The following is a 23,056-nucleotide window of genomic DNA, read 5'->3' as shown; positions in this document are numbered from 1 at the left end:
CATCACACTGGATTTGTTAAAGTGTGACTACGGAACATCACCACCACAAAGGTTGTGGCATACCCGTAACCTTTAGCCATGCCGCAGCATGCACAGTCAAAACTCGAGTGTCGAACACATTTCTTTTTGTGATTTCGATTTATTTGTGGTAGTTAGCGACATATAATAGAATCATGGTCGCGTGCGATGACATTGATAACTGAGGAGACGGGATGTGACGGGATGTGGGATGTGATTCAACATAGTTTCTCCAACCCCGGCGTTGTGTGAGGGCATGTTAAAAGCGCCAATTAGGACGACAATAGTGCTGCAAAGTCATATGAAACTCCAATTCCTGTTGTTATAGATGATAGCAGGACACATATAGCCTTAAGCCCGATCTGCATGAAGCAATTTTGCTCGCAACTTGCGTGCGCCTGCACGGCGAAGTTTTGAGGCATGCGCACAGATTTTTGCCGTGAAGTGAGAGAAACACTAAGCATGAACGTCGCAGAAACAATCACGTGTGATGAGCACAGCCATATTACATCGTCACGAACCATGGTGTTGCTGCGCTAATGAATGCATTACCGCCAGGAACTATGGTATCATGCGTGAGAGCACAGTGAAACCGTGCAGTTTCTCGCCTACACGACAATAGCAGACAGCATTGTCAGTACAAGAAGAGAGCACTTGCCACCTTCATTATCTAAGATGTGTTCACCATTAAACCATCCCACATTCTGAACATGTAATTGTCCTTTACTGCTCTTTTGCCAGTTTCAGAAGCACTTACAATGCCAACACAGGTGTTCACCGTTAAGGAAAATTTTTGAAGTGCAAGTTGTTATACAGCTTTCAGCTTGCTTCATGGGAGCAGCACACTGTTTCATTGCAAAAATTATTTTACTGTATATGTGGATATGCCCTATGCTATGCCTATGGTCTCACTCCTCTCTTAAAAAGAGGCAACTTTGTACCAATCCTGTAGCTCTCATTTTCGTCTCTTGGTGGTGAAACTGGTACCATTCGGAAGCTATGATTCTTGGCTTAGGAAGACAGTCTTCTGATTTTCGGCGAGGCATGCGGTTGCAGCGCCACAAGGCCCGGAACACGCTCTAGTGGTGACCAAAGTCCGAACGCAGTCATAGGCCCTACTTTGGCATCAGTTTCCGCTCTGACAACATATTTCTGGGAACGACTTTGAATACGAACGGCGCAGAGGTTACGCTTTGCCGAGCCGTTGACCGGTGTCGTATTAGTGTAGGCTCAGGAAGAAACCTATCACGCATCGCGTGAAAACGACCAAAGTCAAGTCCGAACACAGAGTCGTAGGCCTCTTTAAGTTTCGCACCAGTTTTGACTATGACAACAAATTTCTGGGAAGGAGTTTGAATACGAACCGCACGGAGGTTTGTTTATGGCACGCTTCGTGGAGCCGATGACTGGTGTCGCCACTGCCACGGGCAATGCGGTTCTTGTTTCTGAATGCACAGCACCGTAGAGCCCGGTTATGAACTCATACGGCTCATGACATATGCGAGCTTACTTACTCATTTATTTCTTCAGACTAAATAAACTCTTATCTTTTTTTGAACAAGTGTGTTCAAAGCACCACACTTTCGGTCAGTACACTGTCAGTCACAATACCAAAAAAAGACAGCAGTCCCTTTCTTTTCTTCGTTCGTTCCCTCGTGAGTCAGTGGCCACGGGGTCTCGGGTGGGGGATATGACCTCCGTGTTCTCCGATAATGCGATCACAGAACCCGCGGAAACTGGAAACTAGGGGCGCGTTACTCAGGTGGAGAGGAGTTAAACGACGCTGCGCGGCCCATTGCCACATGTTAGGAGCATTTTCTTTGAAAACTTCGTCGTATGGGTCGAGTGCTTCGGCAATCGGACCACAGTATTACTTCGTTATTTCGGTTGTTTTGTTGTAAAGGATTTCGTTATAAAGGCTCTAATTATACATTGCGCCCTATGGAGCGCTGACCGGTCCGTAAAAGACGTTAGTTAAAACGGTCTTTACGTTAAAAAGGCATTCGTTGTAAAGAACTTTGACTGTACCTGAATCTTGAACTACAAGCAGGGCCGGCGCTAGGGGGGGGAGTAAGGCGACCACCTTAAGCCCCGCAATGTGCCTTTGCCTCAGGCTCCGCACACCCCTGGCACCGGCCCTGACTACAAGTTATAACTTTTGGTAAGAGGTCCTTTGAAGCAATGGGTTTTCTGCTCGTTGGGAGCATTTAGACTGTGGGTCATTTTTAATAGGATAACAAACGTGTATTTATACCCAAATCATGCTTAGGAAATGTTGCATGTTGCAAAGATGTTTCCAGTTTTGAGGTATTAGCCCATTTAGGGATAAAAAGGAACGTTGATTACCTACAGCTATAATAAACAATGATCTCTGGTATACTCACAGCATAATACTCTGCCACATTTCGGACCTGGTCATAGTCATCTGCTTTTGCCAATGCGCTGAGCCCATCTGGGTAGAGGCGCCCACACTTTGGGAAAAGCTTTGCCCGATCCTCTTTGGTCAGCTCAGTTCCAAAAGAGTTGATGGTGATGATGAATGCACGCCGATCTGCTTCAAACTGAACACAAGGCAAAAGATTAGGAAAGCTGGTAGTGTTTAACCTCTCAATAAAGAACGCCGATTTAAGGAAACCCTCTGTTTAATAAAGAATTTCGGTTGCTCGTACGTGTCCCTATAGACGCGAACGTATTTTTGCGCTCAATTTAACGAAATCTCTGAGCAACGAAAGCCGATGAAACCCTTCTGCACGTGTCCTTCCCTTTCACCATGAAGAGGAGGAAGAGGAGGAGGAGAAATCTTTCCCCTCTCAGTTGGCCCCACACAAGTTTTCGTTGGGTACTGCGGTTGTCACGTGCTGTAGGCAGGCCGTAAAAGGAGTGTGTAGACATGTGCGCTGCCACCACTGGTAATTTTGGTATGCTGCATTTATGTGATACCCATTTCTAGTTATTTTCAGTATTCAACAACGGTGTAATCTCGTTCTTTCCGGAACTTCTTCCTTGTAGGTTTGTCAGCTGTCATGAGTGCAAGTAGACCAACCAAGAAACTTTGATAACAGATTGATTGATGACAGCGTAGGAGAACCAGGAGAAAGCAGCAGAGGCAATCTGGAGTTATATACATTTCAAGTAATACTGTGCATAAATTGCAGATTACCTAGCGTTATGTGATGAATAAGACTTGATATTTTGTGCCCTTCATAGCTTGGTTTTACAACAAATGTCACTTTGCAGTACGGGTGGGGTGTGGTGGGAAGCATTTTGCTAGAGCTGTGCGAATATTCGAAATTTCTAATACGACACCAATATATGATGCCACTCAAATGCTATTCGCAGCCTATTTTCAGTATTCGAAATTTTCACTTTACGATACCGATTCTACTACCATTCTGCAAGTTGGCTTATCATTACACTCGAAGCCTGCTTTACACTGCTTACAGTATTCTGGCACTAAAGTTTACAACTTCTGTGACCTCATGGTTGACACTGTACTCTGGGCACTGCATTGTCCAGTGAATGTACTCTCACCTTTCAGAGTTATGTTCAGTAACAGATGGAAATATGTGCACTTTCTAAAAAAAAGTACAGGAAATTTACTGTTTAAACATAGAAATGAGGAGACGCACACAAAGCAGGCTGCACGGATCATGTTGACCAACTCTTAATGCACTTCGTCCCACAAATGCAGTCTACCATACACAACACAGAGGGACCTTGCTTTCACGATATGTTACACTGCACGAAAAGGCTCACAAGTTTGGAGCAGAACGTCATCGAATGAGCACACCACCGCGAAACATTTCACCATGAGGTATCTGAAATGATTCAAATTGGGCCTTTTCTAAAGACTATTCGAATTCGATTCACCTTATGAAGAAATTATTGTATACTAGAATATCGTTATTTGAACCTCTGGATAATTCAAGGTCCTGTCCAAGACAAATGTATTTCAATAGAAAGAAACTCCCGGTAATTGGAATGAACGAGCGTATACATCGCATAACCAACGGCGCGAGCGTGTCGGATCGGAATGGGTCACAATGCCTCATATCTCCCTAGAGCGCGTTTCTGGCAGCGCATGAGCATCGTTGCATTGTTGCACAGTCCGTTCTTTTGCAATGAGCGGCACCACGATGCTACAGTGCTCACGCACTGCCAGGAGTGCACCGCAGGTTACTGACCTTCCGTACAGTTCCCATCCTCTTTCCGCATTTTGTGCTGTTCAAGAACGCTTGCACCTCTTTACGACAGCAAAGAGGTTACGCAAACGCTCGCGTTCTCAATTCACCCCTCTCCTCTTTCTCTCTCTTCTTCTCGAGGCTGTGAAAAAAGGGTGGAAGAAGTGTGCTCATGTGCCGTGATTTGCTTTTATGCATTTCTGACTGTCAATATCGTTCTACAACACTTTCACTGGCATCATTTATTTCACTATGTGGCACCACGTCAACAGAGACGACAGCGGGAGACTGGGCTTTCGACTGACGCAGAGATCATCGACACCACGTGCACCAGTCGAACTGGACAAGAGGACCGTGCGGAGTGTAGCGACGAAAATTCGAACGACCCAAGCCACGAGCCAGTGCATTTATCAAGTGCATCTCGGCGCCGGATATGACAGTGCACCATTTCTCTTCTGTGGAAAATGCAGATGCTGCGCTTTAAATTTGCGTCCAAATCGAAAGTGACGCTAACAGTCCTGCTCCCGGAAACGGTTGCGAGAGTTACTGACTGCTTTCAACCCCAAACTTTCTTCATAATTTCTGTGGGTGAATTTTTGTGAACTTATAAGTCCTGCATTTCCTTCAAAGTCGTAATGGCCAGTTTTCTCCACCGTAACATCACTCTGGCATTGAGAACGTAATGACGGTAGTGGCGGGGTTCGGCAGCAGTAACGACGTGAATTATGCCAATATAAATGAGTCTTAAAGTGACACCTGTACCGCAAACGTACAAGAGGACTTGAAGTGCCTCGCAATGCGTACGCACGTGCTCCCCGCGCTTGAGCCCCCTTTCCAGGATAGTGTCTCCCATTAGTTCGAATTCCGCTTTATTCGAACAAATATCCTGGCCGCCATCGAGTTCAAATTAACGGGAGTCCACTGTAATTTGACTTGCAATGAAAATTTTGCTATTCGCACAGCTCTATATTTTGCACATCGCTCAGAGACTGCGCTCATTCATGACAAGGACCTTTCAAAAACTCTTCAGAACAGTTTGAGCAATATGGGGGAATTTTGGAAGACAAGGTACATTACGTTACTTCAGAAACGATTCTGGGTTGTAGCAACGTTATGGGGCAGACTTCATGGGGACGTGGAAGGCAGGTTTTTGCATGTTATCAATTCTTAGTGTCACAAAGTGTCAGACGCACTAGACCAAACTGATAACAGCATTATTTATACATCAATTGATAACTGTTCTCAATAAGAATACTTAGCTGTTGCATGTCCCTAGAACAACAAATCCAATGAAAAGTGTAAACAAAGAAGACGTAAACAAGTAAGTTATTCTGTGGAAAATTGTCTCAGCATAGAGTGGGTCCACCTGACCATGACGAGAGCACTGACTCAGAGCACTGAGCGCCCTGACTTGCGCACGTAAATCTACTTCATGTTATACTAACCGGATCCTGACAGGAACAAAGAGAAGAGAATAGAGAGAAGAGAACGGAGAGAAGAGAATAACCATGTATCCCTATATAAAAACTTCAAACATATTTGACAGCATGCACTGTAAGATTCTTTACCTCGAACATGAGCCCTTAAAAGCGGAGTCTTACAACGCCTCGCATTATACACAGTGCCTGTGTGCCACACTTGCTGTCACAGGCCTCTCGCCTTTAGCATTTCTAATCAGGCCCTCCCAGCACCGCAGTGATTCGTCGACAGCAGAGCATACATGTGACAAAGCAAGTACAGAGAGAGAGCGAAAAGAAAATATGTCATTCTTTCACACATGTGCGCTGTGTGCTCTGTTGCTTTGGACAGGTGCATTGGCAAAACACAAAGGGACTTGAAAATGCCTCCTATGCAGCAAAATTCAAATAGCAAGCTATATTGGAAGCTGAGCATAACACGCCAGTAACCCGCAACTTCAGCATGAGTGAGTCGAATAGTCCTCGTTGGCATTAGCAAGGGACATAGATCTCTCTCCTGTGCATTTGAAGTCTTCTGTCATTTGAAGTCTGGAATTTATCTAAAAGATTGATGCCCGTCAGACAAGTGAGTGTGACGTTGAAAACACGTAACCGCATCACATCTTTGTTTAAAGAACCATCTGAAGTGTTCACATACAATCCATTTCTGCACAGCATCAGCAGCTGTAACCATTCTCATATGGGAACGCAAAAATCCTGCATCACACTATTTGCAAGTTTGCAGCAGCCTTTTTCAGGGAGAGTGAGAATGTTGCTTCTCAATAAACACAGGTTCACATTCTATGCCATCAAATATGGTGCTGACATACATATACAGGGTGTTTCTTTTTAGCTGCAATAAATTTTTATAAAAAGAACGCTTTTACTCTTGCCATTGCATTACTCGACGTCGCTGTACTAATTTTTCTCAATTAGGGGACTAATTATCCGCGATATTTTCATAAACTTTTTATTTATTGACTTTAGAGAGCACATTGCAATTGCAAAATTAAAGCCTCATCTCCACATGACCTGCTCGAACAACTGATGAAGCACAAAAGTAGTCGCAGCGCACGCTACAGATCTAACTATTTCAGCTCTGCAGTCTGCTGCAAACCGCAAGTGATCGGCAAAAGAGCAACACTGATGACGATATTTCTGCCCTCAGTTAATGTCACAGAAAGATGTTACACGTGATATAGGCAAACTCTTATCGCGTTATCTTTCACGATCTTTGTTCAGTCAAGACTGCAGAACTTCTTAAAGGGACTATGAAACGATTTTTTTCTTCGTTTCGTTCGAAAGAAGACATTTTTCTGAGTCTAGAACCGAAATTTTACTTTCGTCGCGCGAGCGGATTTCTCGGGAGCGAATTTAAACGGAGCGGCGAAGGGAGGACAGCTAGCGCCGCGCCGTGGCGAGCTGCCGAGCGGAGACACAACGGGCAACTTGACGCGACCACGGCCGGCTCAGCAACACGTCATCGTGACGTGTTGCCAAGCCGAGGAATCCCGCCAGGAGCATGCGCCGTAGGATCCCGCGTATGCGTTCACCGGGAGTGGAAATCTCCATGACAGCAGCTTTCGCATGATCGGCAGATTTCGGCAGTGCCACAGCGCGAGCTCGCGTCATTACTTGCCATTGTGCAACACCGGTGACGTAACGGGGAACCGAAGTGGTCCGTACAGTTACACCATCGGCAGGGAAATATGCGCGGGAGAGGAGGAACGCGGAAGAGACATTTCCAGCGCGCGCTCCTCGCAGAGTGGAGCGATTTCGTCCGGAAAAATTTGTGGCATATTAGTTTCTCTGCGGGAAGAACAGTTTCCATCGAAAAAAAGTATGGGGGTTCGGGAAATTTCATAGTCCCTTTAAAGATACTGTAAAGCAGTAGACAAGCACGATATGCCGGTGATGTGACTAGAGACTTTGTTGCTTCTAAATACCATATGCGGAATCATACGACCGACAACGCGCTATAAATATTTTTAATTTGCCATTAAAGACGCGGCGTAGTGGAGCGGTACGACGCCTGGTGTCAAACAACCCCCTGTACAGCGGGCAACACTGAAAGTTGGTATTAGACACTATTACATCGGAACTTCGTTATTTTAGTAACCATATTATTGGTTTTCCTGTTTACCTATGCATTCTGAAACCCCTGTTAACAGTTTAACCTGTTAACCCCTGTTTTTGCGAAGTAATCCATCGCTGCCCGCTGTTCGATGGATGCTCTCCCTACTTCTCTGCTGCGCCTGCGTGCTCCTGCTGTTCACAGCCTCTTTCGAACGAACAAACTCTCTCTGTGAACCTCTGTGAACAAACAAGTCCCGACGCTATCTGGCTCCTTGAACGTCTGACACATTTTTTTCAACTGCTCAGCATCTCATTTCAGTTCGGTTATCAGTTTATCCTCAGATGTGGATCGTTGTGTGGATTGCAGGGGCACACTTTATGGTGGATTGTGGTGGATTGTTATGTCGGGCTCAGTGTTATACGCATGCAATGTGGTTGCCGCCGTATGTGTCAGGAGTACGGATTCATTTCGAATACCTAGTATAGTGTTGCCCGTAATCTTTAATTGTAATTTTCTAATTAACTGCACCGGCGATTGGAATGAAACTTGCGCAGTTTTTGTCCTGGTGGCTTGGACTATCGAATAGCCACACTAAATGACATTTGATCGGTGCTGCTTTACAGTACCTTTAACATTCAAGTCCTGACGAAGGCGAAGCCTCCGCCGGAACGTTGATGTGTCCCTTAACATTCCACATGTAAATATATAACTTCCCCCCTTTTTTTTTTACTTCCGATACCTTCGTTGTCTGCCTCTCATTTTTTCTAGTACCTATATACGAGACTATACATGAGAGATAGTTTTTTGGGAAGTTTTTACGTGTTTTCGGGTGTCGAATTTTTGTAGAAAGATTGTGCAAGATCCTGTAACTGACTGAAATGGGGTGTTGTGGGCTTTTTAATTAGCAGAAAAAATGTAACCTTTCCTAGGAAATTTTTTTAGTTCAATTAAGCTAATTAGACAAATTAATGAGGCACACTGACGGAAGCCACCTGGGCCACTTGGGCGGCAAAAACCTTCACAAGTATGACACAGAAGGGTTTATATCTCTCTATATATCTAGTTTTTATCTCAAGTAAATTTTTTTAATAAGTAGGGGTCGCTCATAAGTAGGAGGTAAGTTTTTTTTTAAATTCTGTGTTAGCGCCGCAAAGCAACGTGGCTACGAGCGGCGTACAGACATGGACAGATGGAGAGAGGAGAGCAGAAAGAAGTGGGGGACAGAGGGGTTAGCATGCATCTTGGGCAGACTTCAGGGGGAACTGTGCTGAAATTCGTCTGGAAAGTCTTCGGAAAACACAGAGAAAACCTCACACAGCACAGCCGGTGACAGGATTCAAACCCGTGTCACCTGCCAGTCTCGGCGTGGAAAGCGATCATCCTAACCACTATGCCACGGGAGCTGGTTACATCACACCATTTCAGTCACAAATACAGGACCTTTCACAATGTTTCCATAAATATTTGACATTCTTCTCATGCTGCTTTCATGAGCAGTTGGAGTGTGTGGGAGTGCCACTAGTCCTGGCAATGCGAAATGCGAGAGTGTGCCTGCAGAGATGGCAAGTTTTCGGGTGTCAAGTAATCGGAGAATAGTTGAGGAAACTTTAGATCACAATTTTAATAGCATGTAGTTGCCACAAACTGTCTACTTAAAAAAAAAAAAAAAAAAAAAAAAAAAAGAAAATAGCAGCTTTCATTCGCAAAATTTTGGGTTTGAGATTCAGGATACCTAGTCTAATTGGTCAGGTACATTCACGGAAACTGCTTGTTTGGGTGGCAAAATTCTTCACGAGTGTCATGCAGAAGGTTTCCCATTTTTATCTGACGTAGATTAAACAAAAAAATCAGGGGTCTCTCTCTCGTGCAACACCCTGTATATACAGGGTGTTTCACCTAAACTGATAAAACATTCTAGGTGGTGACGTACTCATCGGAGGTTTGTGGGACTTTCGGCAATTACCTTCTCGAAAATTTTAGGAAGGCTCTGGAGAATTTTGAACTGAAGCAAATCTTTTTTTTTCTATCAATCTTTGAAAATTTCCAAGTGAGCCTCATTTTCTCTTGCTTTTTTTTAAATAAACTGTCCAAAGCCTTCCTAAATGGTGGCAAACGATTCCAGAAGGTAATTGCCAAATTTCCCAAATCCCCTGTCGAGTACATTGCCAGTTAGAATTTTTTATCACTTTAGGCGAAACACCCTGTATATACAGGGGGAAAAGATAGCCAAAGCTTATATATGTATACTTAAATGTGTACTAATACTATTATATATATTGGCTGTTTAGATGTCAGAACAGTTCAAACAACAATCTTCACTCTGTGTATGAAATGCTAATGCTATTATTGCATGTCATGCCTTGTTTGTTATGGAGTTGAGAAATTAGCAACGACTTCAATGCTGGGAGTCTTGTATAAAGCAGATATTTCCAGGGTTTGCATGTTCACTCATAGCCGGTTTCACATCAGTTCAGGCAGGGAGGTCCCATCGACCTCCAGGATTTTCATTATTATTTTATATTTAGAAGCTCATAGTACATAATGATCAACAGCAGTAAAATGAATGATTTCTACCGAATAGTTTTCGTGCAAAAAAACGACAAAACCTGGCCATGAATTAGAGTATTCCAGTTGTGCTGTGTTTTCATGAGTATATCTCCTGAGTTTTATGCTTTAGTATGCCCACGGGCCAGCTGTTCAAGCGCAAATTATGGCGTGTAGATGCAACATTCTGGGCTACAAAAAATAGCGAACATGCTCTCTCGTGCAGTTTTGTTCCAACTTCGACGTGTGATTTCTCTGGCTGCAGATCTCCATTATTACAATACTTGGTATCAGTTCACTAAGCTGCTTAGGCATATTAAAAAAAATAATAAACAAGGATTTTGCATGTCTGTTTCTCAAAAAGGCCCCCTTCGATTTCATTTATATTTTGCCAGGGCATGGCCCGATGTTAGACCTTTTATCTGGCGTAAAACAATTCCGCTTCAAAAGGCATACACTGGCAATTTGCGCATTAAAACGCTGTCCTACTCTGTGTGCGGACATGTCGGAGCCCAGCTGGCCGTATCGCGGGTATGGCGGGCCTCCTGTCGATGCATCCTTTGCTTGGGCAGTGCTGTCTGGCCTCACCTGAGCCTTATCTGAGCTATTCGTCAGCAAACTTTTGACGTCCTGCTGAAGAAAGAATCCACACCTGGGAGATTGTTATTTCCCGCAAAGCATCTGAAGGTACCTTGCCGTAAAGCAGTATTTCAACGACTAAATGGTCAGTGAAGGTAAAACATCCTCCTTCTTGCAAGATGCGTGCACGGTGATACGCATACTGTACAAATAAATATCGAGTTAGGAGATGCTATTTCCAGGGTTCCCGCGACTTCCTATGAACTTTGCTTTACTTCATTTTATGATATTTTAAGTTATGCAGAGGACTTTCAGCACAAAATGCATGTTTTGTGCTGATGTTGCAGTGGTACATTTCCTCAGAGCCCAGGAATTAGGCAGGTTCTCACATTTGTCATAATTACATTAGAGACCTTCAGAGCAAAGCCATACGGGAGAAAAATACTAATCCACCTTTCCAAGACGCACATAATGCACTTCAGTTTCGCTGAAAACAGGACAGTAGCTATGCCTAGCGAAATACAGGCGTGCCATTGGGGAAACACAGATTTCCATATTCAACGCGTGGTGACAGCTGGCACGAAAATATAGCAGTTTTGGTGTGGTAAGCAAAGACTTGTGTCATGATTCAGCACCCTCAGTATTAGCTTCCATCGCTATTAAAGATTAGCTTGATGAGAATGTTCCTCTTGCAGCTGGAGTGGCGAGCAATTTTAAAAATCGGCATAGGCTCTACGAGCTCTCCAAATCAACTTCTGCGAGTGCAACATGGCTGTTCACAGGTACAGGCCACGACAAAAGCGTGTGTGACAGGATCGGTGGAATAATCAAGCACCGTGCCATAACACCTAACTTGCACATGAAAGAGGGTCCCCTGGACCGGTAATCCAGAAGATGTGGGTTCGAATCGTACAGCTGGCTAACCTTGACTTTCATCTTTCACCTAACTTGCGTTCACCCAAGCAAGACGTCATCCTAAGCTCACAAGTAGAGGTGTGCGAATATTCCAAATTTCGAATACGAATCCAATATTTGCGATATTCGATTCATATTAGAGAATCTCATATTCAAAGTTTTCGAATGTTCATTGAAGTTTGAATATTTGATTTTTTTCTAATATCATTGCAGCTTTTCCAATGCTGTTTAGGGCTGCGCGCTAGAATATGCATATGGCGTAACAGCAACGAACATGTTGTATGGTAGGACCAGGGTGTCAAACCGAACGCGAACCCGAAACGAAAACCATACCCGAACTGTTATTTTTCCCGGAACTGAACCCGAACCCGAACTGAAATTTTTATGACACTGTTGAACCTGAACTGGAGCAGAACCGTTAAAAATAATAGTAGTAACCAGTCTGCAACAAAACGGTTCGGACATAAAAGAAGTCAGCGTAAGAGTTCCTTCAATCCCTGAACGAAGACACGTTGGTATCATCATCACGCGTCCCTATCATAGATTTCGGAAATTTTCTAGCTAGCAGTCAAACGAGGACGTATAGTAAGTATATTTTCAGAGTCTTTTTAACATGTTGAAGCACTGTTGTCCTTGTGATTGCCGCGGCTAGCGCCCCACGCATGCGCTGCGGCATCTACTCTTCAGAGACGAGGTGCCACGCGGACAAATGAAACAGGAATGGAGTAGGCCAGCTATGTAGCTCTATAGGACGTATATGTGATTAAGTAAGCACCCACCATTTCAGTTTACACGTGAGCAGCAAAAAGTAAACAAGTCAGAAACATGAGAAGTGGAGAAGGAGCATACGCAGAACCGAGCCTGTTTGATTGGTCATGTTTGAAAACTAAATGCAGTTCTGCTTATTGGTACAATTGGTAGTACAATTGTGTTGTGACACATTGCCTTTGCATTGTCGATTAACTAGTACACTGTTGTGACCTCGGACAGAGTAAGGCTGTCAGGCTTATTTTCCACGTGCTGTTTCAGTACGGTTTCAGATCGATTGACGCTGCGAATGCGGTGTGCCGGCAAGCACCGTCATCTATGTAACGCTGTCCATTTTATTAGGCTTCGTTTAAATGTATCTTGCTGGCACTGTGCGTGTGAAAAAAGATGTTTTGGGAACAGAATGTAGCAGGACTACACCACTTCATCAGCGTGGACTCTACTTGCAATAAGTGTTCATCCATTTCTCCTTTCTCTCGCTAAAGGGAGTACCTGACCGCTAAAAATGTTAATGCAGACAACAGTATAGTAAGCTATTAGCCACGCATTTCCTGATAAAAGCAGTTCTACGGAACACATAAAATGAAAGCATTGAACCGGTTTGCGAACCGGTTCGATTTTTGGCCTGGCCGAACCGGAACTGAACCAGAACGAAATCAAAGCAACCAGAACCCGAACCGAACCCGTATTTTTTTAGGTTCGACATCCTGGGTAGAACAGCTGCAAAGCGACGCGTGGAGCTTTTGAGGTACTACCACGACTGATTACACAAAGTTGTCACTTTTCTTGAACGCCATCGACAGATATCCGCCATCCCGCCAGCCTGACTCTGACACGTGCGCACGCAGACTAGGGCCCCCTTTAACGCGCTAATCGCCAGTGTATGCCTTTTGAAGAGGAATTTTTTTACACCAGATAAAAGCTCTAACATCGGGCCATGTCCTGGCAAAATATAAATGAAATCAAAACAAGCTTTTTCGTGAAACGAACGCGCAAAATCCTTGTTTTGTTTTAATATGCCTAAACATTTGCCTGTTTCAGCAGATACCTGTAGGAGGTATATGCATGATAGCATATTTATATATGCATACATCCGATGAAACAGCATTAAAAGCTGAGTGAACTGATGCCAAGTATGGTAACGAGGGAGATCTACAGCCAGAGAAATCACACGTCGAATTTGGAACAAAACTGCGCGAGGGAGCAGGTTTGCCATTTTTTTGTAGCACAGAGAGTTGCATCTGCGCGACAAAATTTGTGCTTGGACTGCTGGCCTGTAGGCATACTAAAGCATAAACAAATTTCACTACAATATCTTTCAAAACTCAGGGGATACACTCATGTAAACACAACAAAACAGGAACACTTGAATTCACGGCCGGATTTTCTAGATTTTTTGCACCAAAACTATTCTGTAAAAATTCATTCTACCGTTGTTGATCTTCAGGTACGATGAGCTTCTAAATACAGAAAATAATGAAACTCCAAGAGGTTGATGGGACCTCCCTGCCTGAACTGACGTGAAACCGGCCTCATATGATTGTAGCACTGCAGGTATCTTGAGTAGATGGTAATGTGACAGAGACATGGTGCAGCAAAGAAGACTCGGAACATTGTATTCTGTCTTCCTCTGCGTTTGTTTCTAGTCCTATTTGCTGTGCCATGTCTATGCTGTCACACATACGAAGCAAGCTATACTTAGGACGTCCTACGAAACGCTCATCTTGTATGCATCCTAGGCAGTACTCCTTGAGAGGGGGTGTTTTCCTTTTTTTTAATGAAATCAGTGTCTTCCCAGGAGATAGTTTGTTTTAGGTGTATTTTCTGCCATCTGATGTAGAAACAACGGAGTAACAGGATTTGAAAACACTATGATTAATAAGAAGTACTCACTGCAAGGATCTCAAGCATTGCATCAGCAGTCGTTCCTCCAATCTTCTCACACAACTTGTAGAATGCTTCAAGGTAGGCCTTGGAGGGAGTGAGGTAAACAGTTAATGAGAGAGCAATAGAGAGAGCAACAAAGCACACAACAGCAACATCAGTCAAATTGACAGATAACATAATATAAATTGAGGCAAAATCAGAATATCTTAACAGAATCTGGCACTATTCATAGCTCATGTTTCACAGAATAAACTGCAACTTTATAAACATAAAACATGTTCGATGACGAGGAGATTGGCTGTGCCTGCAATGTCACATTGAACAGCGGTGCTTAGCTCAACACCAATTTTTTTTATATTTAACCAGAATTTCACTGAACTGTAGGCCTCATATGAGTGTTCAGGGTGTCTACCAACCTGGAAAACGGGGATGCCAGGGAATTTGGCCAAAACGCAGCTGAAGTCAGGGAAAATCACAGACAAGTGCTGTGACGATGCGCGGCGAATCACGAGTGCCGACCTGTGGTTGAGCGACGTTGCCACGATAGCAGTTCGCCAATATGACAAGCTCTGAGGTAGGAAAGTAGGGTAGCCTCACTAATACACTTAATAAATGGTCTGTTTTATGTGGGATCTGTATCAAAATGTAGGAGCAGGAACCAAGTTCCCTTTTGTTTTTGTCTTGGAAGCGCGAGCCATCGTGGGCCATTATAAACATAGCCCGCAGGCTCAAGAGCGCCTGGATAACTACCAGAAGAAAACTGGGAACACGCCACTGCATCTAATCCAAGACGTTGAAACCAGATGGAACAGCGAATACAACATGCTGAGTAGGCTTTTGGAACTCAGGGATCCTGTGACAGTGGATATGGCTAACAGTGAGTGCATAGTGGACTGCTTTACTGGAGCTGAGTGGCGACTATCTGCGGACTACGTCCAGGTTCTAAAACCTCTTGCTCAGGCCACAACTGAGGCAAAAGGTGAGAAGTACCCAACACTGTCTTGTCAGGTCCCTACCCTATACTGCATCATACAATCTCTGAGAACAACCTGCAGAACTAAAATGACTGCCGACGGCTGCGCTTTTGCTGCCAATGTTAAGAAGAGCCTAAGAACTTGCTTTCCAGACTACGACGTGGACAAGGATGCGTGTGTGGCCATGTTTTGCGACGCAAGATATAAATTGGTGGTGTTCCATGAGGACTCTGCTCGAGAGGAGTGGCTCAAGTCAGTTGTCTTGGAGGAAATGGGCCAACATGTTGCCACAAATATGGAACTTGAGGCCGAGCGCACGGAAACTTCAGCAGCATGCTCTTTGTGGTCAGCCTTCGACAGGGTGGTTGAAACACAACACAACAAGTTTGATCCATCCAGCGAATTTCATTTATACAGTACTGAAGGTGCGGTAACTAGAGGCAGCGACCCGTGCAAGTGGTGGAATGAGGTAGGCCAACACAAATTTCCCACTCTAGGGAAACTAGCACGCAAGTATCTTGGTATACCTGCCATCTCGGCCTCAAGTGAGAGAGCCTTCTCTGTGGCAGGAAATGTTGCAACGCCACGAAGAGCATCTTTGCTCCCTAGTCACGCTCAACAGCTCACATTCCTTCACGATAACTCGTGATTGTGAACAGTCTCTATTGCAACCTGCTGCGAGCTGGGCAGAATTCCAGCCTGTTTTGTGAACTATGTGCTGATATTTGCTGATTATGAGCATTAAATATTAAATAAACAATAGGTGCATGTAAATCACTTCAGTACATTCCTATTCGAAAGTATTCGGAATTTATTCGAAAATATTCGAATTCCTAATCTCACTACTCGTATTCAATTCGCACTAGATTTCAACTATTCGGAAGTTATTCGCAATCCAAATTTTGATACTCGCACAGCCCTACTAATAGGTATGAGCGGACTTCGTTTACTAAGCCGACTTGGCATTACATCTTTCCCCCCAAGTTGTACCCTAAGACATGTTATTGTATTGATATCATGTTGAATGATATATCTTTGAAAATTTTACGGTTCTTAGTGTTTGATGCTACACATGTACACAGTGATCAATTTGAAGGAGCTCAACAAAGCTCATCGCAGTACATCTCCAATAAGGCTATTAGCGAATGTTTTCTGTTTATTCCCATAGACCAAGTCATCGCTGTTTTTTAGACAAAGAAAAAATACTTTCATTCAGTCCTCGTCAAGTTAAGGATCCCCTTCCATGAAGAACATATAGCCATCACGAAATGCTGCACGCTCGAATCAGACGATCGAAGTCTCCTTTGTATGTGTAGATCATTCTTACATACGAACAGAGTGCAAAGATTGCAATAATCTTCAAGGATATTTAACAAAGAACCTCTGCTTACGCACTGAAAACGCAAGCACAAAGAAAGAAAAAGTGTACACTTCCAAACACGAATAGAAACACTACGCAAGCCATACGCGCAGGCCCCACCGGCGGACACGAAAGTCTCCCGCCGAACGATCGCCACGCGCCGCTCGGCCGCTGAAATGAAGTTCTCGCGCGAGTTTCCTGACCAGAAAGAGTATTGAGTGACCATGGTGCAAGTGAACCAATAAAGAAACGTCGATACGCGAGCGCATAAGAGAACCAGAAGAAAGCAGTAGAGGCCATCCGAATGAGAGTTAAGAATCGATATCGACATCGAATCAGAGTTATGAATGCTCCAAGCGATCATGTGCATAGTTTCCATATGCATATTACCTAGTGTTAGGTGATGAATAAAGCTTGATATTTTGTGCCCTTCATGGTTCGATACCTGTTTTATGACAAATGGCATTTTGCGGTATACACAGCGCAGGTAGTGGTGGAGGCAGTCTTTGTTTCACCTGGCGCGTTCCATAAAACGAATTTCTCTATTTAACGAGACAAAGAGCTAGCATTTACAAATTTGTTATATAGAGGTTCGACTGAATTTTGTTTTGTGATGTGGTTGGTGTATAAATACTTTGAAATTCCCTCTCTCACGATCTCCTCGTCGAAGAGCGTTGTACAGGCAGGGTGTGTAGTTGACCACCGAAAGTTTGTAACATGCAAAGTGTATTAATACCTAGAGGTGTGTGAATATTCGAAATCTTGAAATCGGAAGTTTTTGAATATTCGTAAAAGTTTGAATATTCCTTTTTTTTTATATCGAATATCATAGCAGCTTATCACAAAGGTGTAAAGGTGCAAAGGTGCAAAGTGACGCATGGAGCTTCCGAGGTACGCTCATCTGCGAATGCGTCGCTACACGTTTGGTAACCAAAACAAACTAGTACCACAGTTGTGTGCAACCACCATTTTAAAGTCTGCCCCAGTCGAACCTGAAACTGCAGTACCTTTCATGCATCGTCAGCACAGTCACGGCTTTCGTGGATTGCCAACGAACTCTGAACACCAGGGTGTCTACCAAATTGCAGTCTTCAAATTCCCTGACTTTTCCAGGTTTTCACTGCCAATTTCAAGCGAATTCCCTGACAAAAACAAAAGGGAACTTGGTTCCTGCTCCTACATTTTGATACAGATCCCACATAAAACAGACCATTTATTAAGTGTATTAGTGAGGCTACCCTACTTTCCTACCTCAGAGCTTGTCATATTGGCGAACTGCTATCGTGGCAACGTCGCTCAACCACAGGTCGGCACTCGTGATTCGCCGCGCATCGTCACAGCACTTGTCTGTGATTTTCCCTGACTTCAGCTGCGTTTTGGCCAAATTCCCTGGCATCCCCGTTTTCCAGGTTGGTAGACACCCTGAACACTCATATGAGGCCTACAGTTCAGTGAAATTCTGGTTAAATATAAAAAAAATTGGTGTTGAGCTAAGCACCGCTGTTCAATGTGACATTGCAGGCACAGCCAATCTCCTCGTCTCGAACATGTTTTATCGGTGTTGATTTGTGGTTGTCGGTGATATATTATAGAATCATGGTCTCATGAGATGACGGCGATAACTGTGGAGTGCGACGTGACGATATTTAGACATAGTTTCCCCAGCTCCGGCACTGTGCAACAACATATGTTAAAAAGTGCCAACTAGGACGACAATAACACTGCAAAGTTATTTGAAACTTCAGTAACTGTTGTTACAGATGATATCAAGATGCATATAGTGTTAAGCCCGACCTGCATGGGGCAATTTTGCATGTGACTTGCGCTCGTCGGCACGACAAAGCTTTGAGGCCCTGCCTGCAGATTTTCGCTGTGAAATGAATGAAGCGCTGAGCACGAACGTCACAGAAACAATCATGTGATGAGCCCAGCCATACAACATCATCGAGGATTGCGGTTTTACTGCGCTAATGAATAAGGCTGTTCCAAACTGTGCATTGCTGTCAGGAACGATGGTCTCATGCAGGAGAGCACAGTGACACCGTGCAGTTTCTTGCCTACAGGACAAATGCTGAAGCCATTGTCAGTGCAGAAGAGAGCACTTGCCACTTTCATTTTCCTTCCGAGATGTGCACACCACAAAACCATTCCGCATTATGAACATGTCATTGCCCTTTACTTCCACTCTGTCAGTTTCACCAGCACTTACAATGCCAACACAGGTCTTCACTGTTCATGAAAGATTTTTGAAGTGCAAGTTTAATTTTTTACAGTTTCCAGCTTGCCTCATGGGAACAGCGCATTGTTTCATTGTAAAAATACTTTTACTGTACATGTGCCATGCCTATGTATGGCATGTATGGCCTATGCTAAGCCAATACATTAATATATTAGCACTTGGGACATTTTTCTAAAGGTCAGCAGAACATAACTGTGACAGTGCTTGTTTACGGGGCTTAATTAACTTAAGGGGGGACGTGGGGACTTTTTCTTTCTTAATAGATTATGATGAAAATTTGCACCATCGTTGATAATGCCCCCAAAAAGAATTTACCAGAAAAAATATTATGACATTTCGAAAACTTTTTAATTTTTACAAATTACAAAATCTTTGCATTGTGTGAAAGGCCTGCAGAGTTTAAGAAATGTGATAGAGGACAGCTTGAACTTGGAGTGTATTCCCAAATGTATGGTTGAGGTCGTGACATTCGTAGTTTTTTCAATTTCCACGACGAAAATTTTTGGTTTTCATTTTTCTGCATGCGGTCGCAACTGACGCATCTAGCATAGAAACGTATGACGATAGCGTAAATTATAAATTGATTTACCTTAAAAAATAAGAACATCACAACTTCTAGGAACGTTGAGTGATTATAAGAAAACAGACCGCACCATTATAGACCAAGTCGTTACGGAGGTATCAGTTTCACAAGCGGAGCAGGCAGAGCAAAAAGCTGTTTTGAGAAAATGAAAAGCAAAGTTTCACGCTCTTTTTACTACAAATTACTGGACATGTCCTATCATTCCCAGGAAGACTAGGCGACGAGTCCTTGGGCGATCTGTCGGCATCGTTGCATATCACCTGAGTGCTTCAAATTCAGTCTTTGTTCACAAGTAGAAGAAACCAGCAAATAACAAAACAAAATTACAAGAGAATAGACGTCCCGCACTTCGGTTCGGCAAAGCCAGAGTATTTACAAATGCAATGTTCCCACGTCTGATTTCCTTCAAGCACGTAACCTTGAAGGGATTAACCAGGTGGGAAAGCCTAAGCAACGAACTTCTGCTTGTCTGCGGACATTACAGTGATCTGTGCATATTACTATAGTCGGCCTTTGGCATGACGACACCCTCACCGAAGGCAAAAAAAAGAAAAGAAAACAAACAAATACAGGGGGTGGGGCAGAAGTTCAGTTTGTACGTGTGTTTGACCCCTGCGAGCGCTACCCAATAGGGGTGTGAAAAAAAAAATTTCGTGCCTCGTGGGACCAAAATAAGCGAACATTTTATTGCATATCCTGAAAGAGCTATGTCTCAGCAATGTTAGTACAAAATATCGGAAAATTTGAAGAGGTCCTTTTTAGGTTAAAACTGGCGCGAAAATGAGAGTTTTCCCCTTCCCTTCCATGTTCACGACATTGTTACCGGGTAATGGCTGAAGATACAGCAATGTATTTAACGTCAAACGAAAGAGCAAAGAATGATTTTTCTGCTCATGTGAAGAACATCACAGTCGGAAATTCAGGGCCTCGGCCATGACCTTTCAAACGTGCGGTAAAAAGGCTCTCTGTTGCGTTTTCACTATTTTTTTTCGTATACTTTTCTCTTGACCATATAAATTTAATAGCTCACGGTGGAACGTGTGCCATCCACTCTATCAGAAAAAAAAATATTCGTTCAAATGGGACATCTCGTTCAAGAGATACAAGGTCACAAAGATGGAAAAAATTTAAGCCACGAAATCGCGCCGGTTGCTTCGAAGCGCCGTGGACGGAGAAGAAAATATCGCAGAGACCTGCGGTCAGGCACCATTTGCATCTCTTTGTGGGTGGGATAACATATATTTTTTTTCGAAAGAAATAAAAAATGTGACCGGCGAGCATCATTCGATTATAAATGAAACTACCCAGTAAGAAATAGGAACTAGAAGTTGCGATCACAATGGATCATTTCCGACAACGCGTATGCGCATGCCCAGCCCATGAGTCCGCCATCTTTGAGTGGAAAACCTCACTATGGACCCACCAACGGGAGACTGTCATGTTCATTGTGGGGAGATAATCGGTTTCAAGGCCCTTGTCGCCCAAAAACACGGACGAAATGCACGGAAAGTAGAAGCGCTAGAACTAGAATAGAAAGTGGCAGCGATGCCGATGGCAATCGGGCTGGTATGGGATTGACGTTTACGTCTGTGTGGGCAGACAAAACGCAGGCGTTCTAGATATAGAGGGGGAAACTGCATTTTCCGGGAGATTTGCTTCTCGATCGTACAATGGTACAAAACGGTCTGAATCCGGGAGTATCCCGGATGAATCGGGAGACTTGGCAGGTATGTTTGCCTCACATTAGACTACAGTCACCGACCGATTTTTCAGACCCCAATTTTTCGGACGTGCTCGATTATTCGGACTCGTTCGTGGAACGGCCACGGGGCCCATAGAGTTGATGTATAAGAACCGTATCGTACAACCCCTTCGCTCAATATTCCGGACTCCGTTTTCCCCAATCAGGGTATCTCTTGGGGTGACGAAAAATATTGGTATAATCTGAAATTCGTATAGAAAGAATTCAAACAACTAAAATATTAAGGCAAGAAAATAGAAAATGATTCTTCATTTTCCATTCCTCTGAGTAGAAAAGGTCTGTCGTAACGCTTTTGTGTCTTCATTTTTGACAAACGGCATGATTCAAAAGGCCTAGCACTGCTGTCCCCCAGAGAGTCGCGCGACAGTGCTGTAAAGCGAGCTTCACCTAAATCACGCAGGCATTAGGTGAAGTCGACTTGCGGAATGATGGTGATGACTGTGCCTCCGTCAGTGTAGAGTGACGAAATGTTGTTTCGGGAAATAGACTCTGATGTTATCAGGCAAAGCTGGAAGTCCGTTAGCAAAGTATCGACAAACAGCTTACGAGTGCTTAACAAATAGCGTCAAATAACGCAGACCGTTGGGCTAGTTGGTATTCCATGACAAAGGTGCAAAGGCGCTCATTTCTCCCTCCGCTGTCCATTTTGTAATACTTTGCAGCATTTTTGCACCTTTGCCATGTTTAGTGAAGTTGACTTTTAAGCGAAATTCGTTTTTTCGGACAGCTAGATTATTTGGACTGTTGCGCTTTCCCCGCCGAGTCCAAAAATACGGCGACTGCATTCTATTGCAACAGATGTTCCCATAAGATCTATCCATATTTGTGCTGTGTTTGGATCCAGGTTTTGCCAGTGTCTCCTTTGTTGTGAATGGCAGTTTAGAAATGTTTTCAAACCTAATGTTTGTATCTTTACACATCACTCTTGAATTGTCAGTTGTTCAGTGCTTTTTGTGCACTATTATTATGGTGTAATGCTGTTAAACGGCACATAAAATAAAATTTTTGATGAGATGAGATCCTCACCAAATTGTACCAAATGGACACCCTTCACTGGCTTTCTATAAAACTGCACCTTACACTTGTTTCCATAGTGAGTTGCAAGCCAATGTTGGGAACAGTCGGAAGTTTGATAATTGCCAAGCAACCTCCTATTGCAGAAGTGACTAAAATCTGCAAAGTTTCTCTATGACATTCCAAAATTGTGGAAGCACACAGAAGGATGACTGAGTCAATTTCAATTAAGCATGTTATCTCACACCACTCAGTTGCTCTTGTTTGTCATACCTAATCTACTAAGGGAATCTAGTATGCCTGGACATAAAGCATGTGGTTGTTGAAACATACTACGCAGTTAAAGTGTCTCTAATATCTTGCACAACGTATCCACCTACCTTATATAGTGTGTTTCGTATGATTTCGATGTTCATTTCATCCAGGTCTTGCTCCGATATGCAGTCGACAAAGAAGGGTGCTGTGAAATAAGTAATAAGGTTCAGAAGTTAATTATGTCGTATACTTAGCTGGAACAATTGAAAAGCTGAAAATTATGATGATTCGGTACTTAATAGCACATCAATTAGCTACAGTACAACCCTGCCCCACAGAATGAAGCCTAACAAGTCAGCAAAGCTCCAACAAACATAAAATTCAGGGACAGAGTTCATTCCCTGTTTGCCACAAGCAAACGCGTATTGCAACTGCAATAAAGG

General features: G+C 43.6%; 1 protein-coding gene across 1 annotated transcript in view; it reads right to left on the bottom strand.

Annotated features, from left to right (window-relative positions):
• LOC135378608 (V-type proton ATPase subunit d 1) overlaps positions 1 to 23,056 on the bottom strand; it is a 62,986-nt gene that overhangs the window by 19,454 nt on the left and 20,476 nt on the right. Inside the window, exons 4-6 of the mRNA XM_064611684.1 lie at positions 22,739 to 22,818; positions 14,433 to 14,510; positions 2,403 to 2,579 (exon numbers count right to left, since the gene is read on the bottom strand). Coding sequence (XP_064467754.1) covers positions 2,403 to 2,579; positions 14,433 to 14,510; positions 22,739 to 22,818 — 335 coding nt within the window. The remainder of the gene's footprint in view (positions 1 to 2,402; positions 2,580 to 14,432; positions 14,511 to 22,738; positions 22,819 to 23,056) is intronic.

The sequence above is a fragment of the Ornithodoros turicata genome, chromosome 1, assembly GCF_037126465.1.
Source record: "Ornithodoros turicata isolate Travis chromosome 1, ASM3712646v1, whole genome shotgun sequence".
In the NCBI taxonomy this organism is placed as follows: domain Eukaryota; kingdom Metazoa; phylum Arthropoda; class Arachnida; order Ixodida; family Argasidae; genus Ornithodoros; species Ornithodoros turicata.
This window is presented reverse-complemented; position numbering and strand designations above follow the sequence as displayed.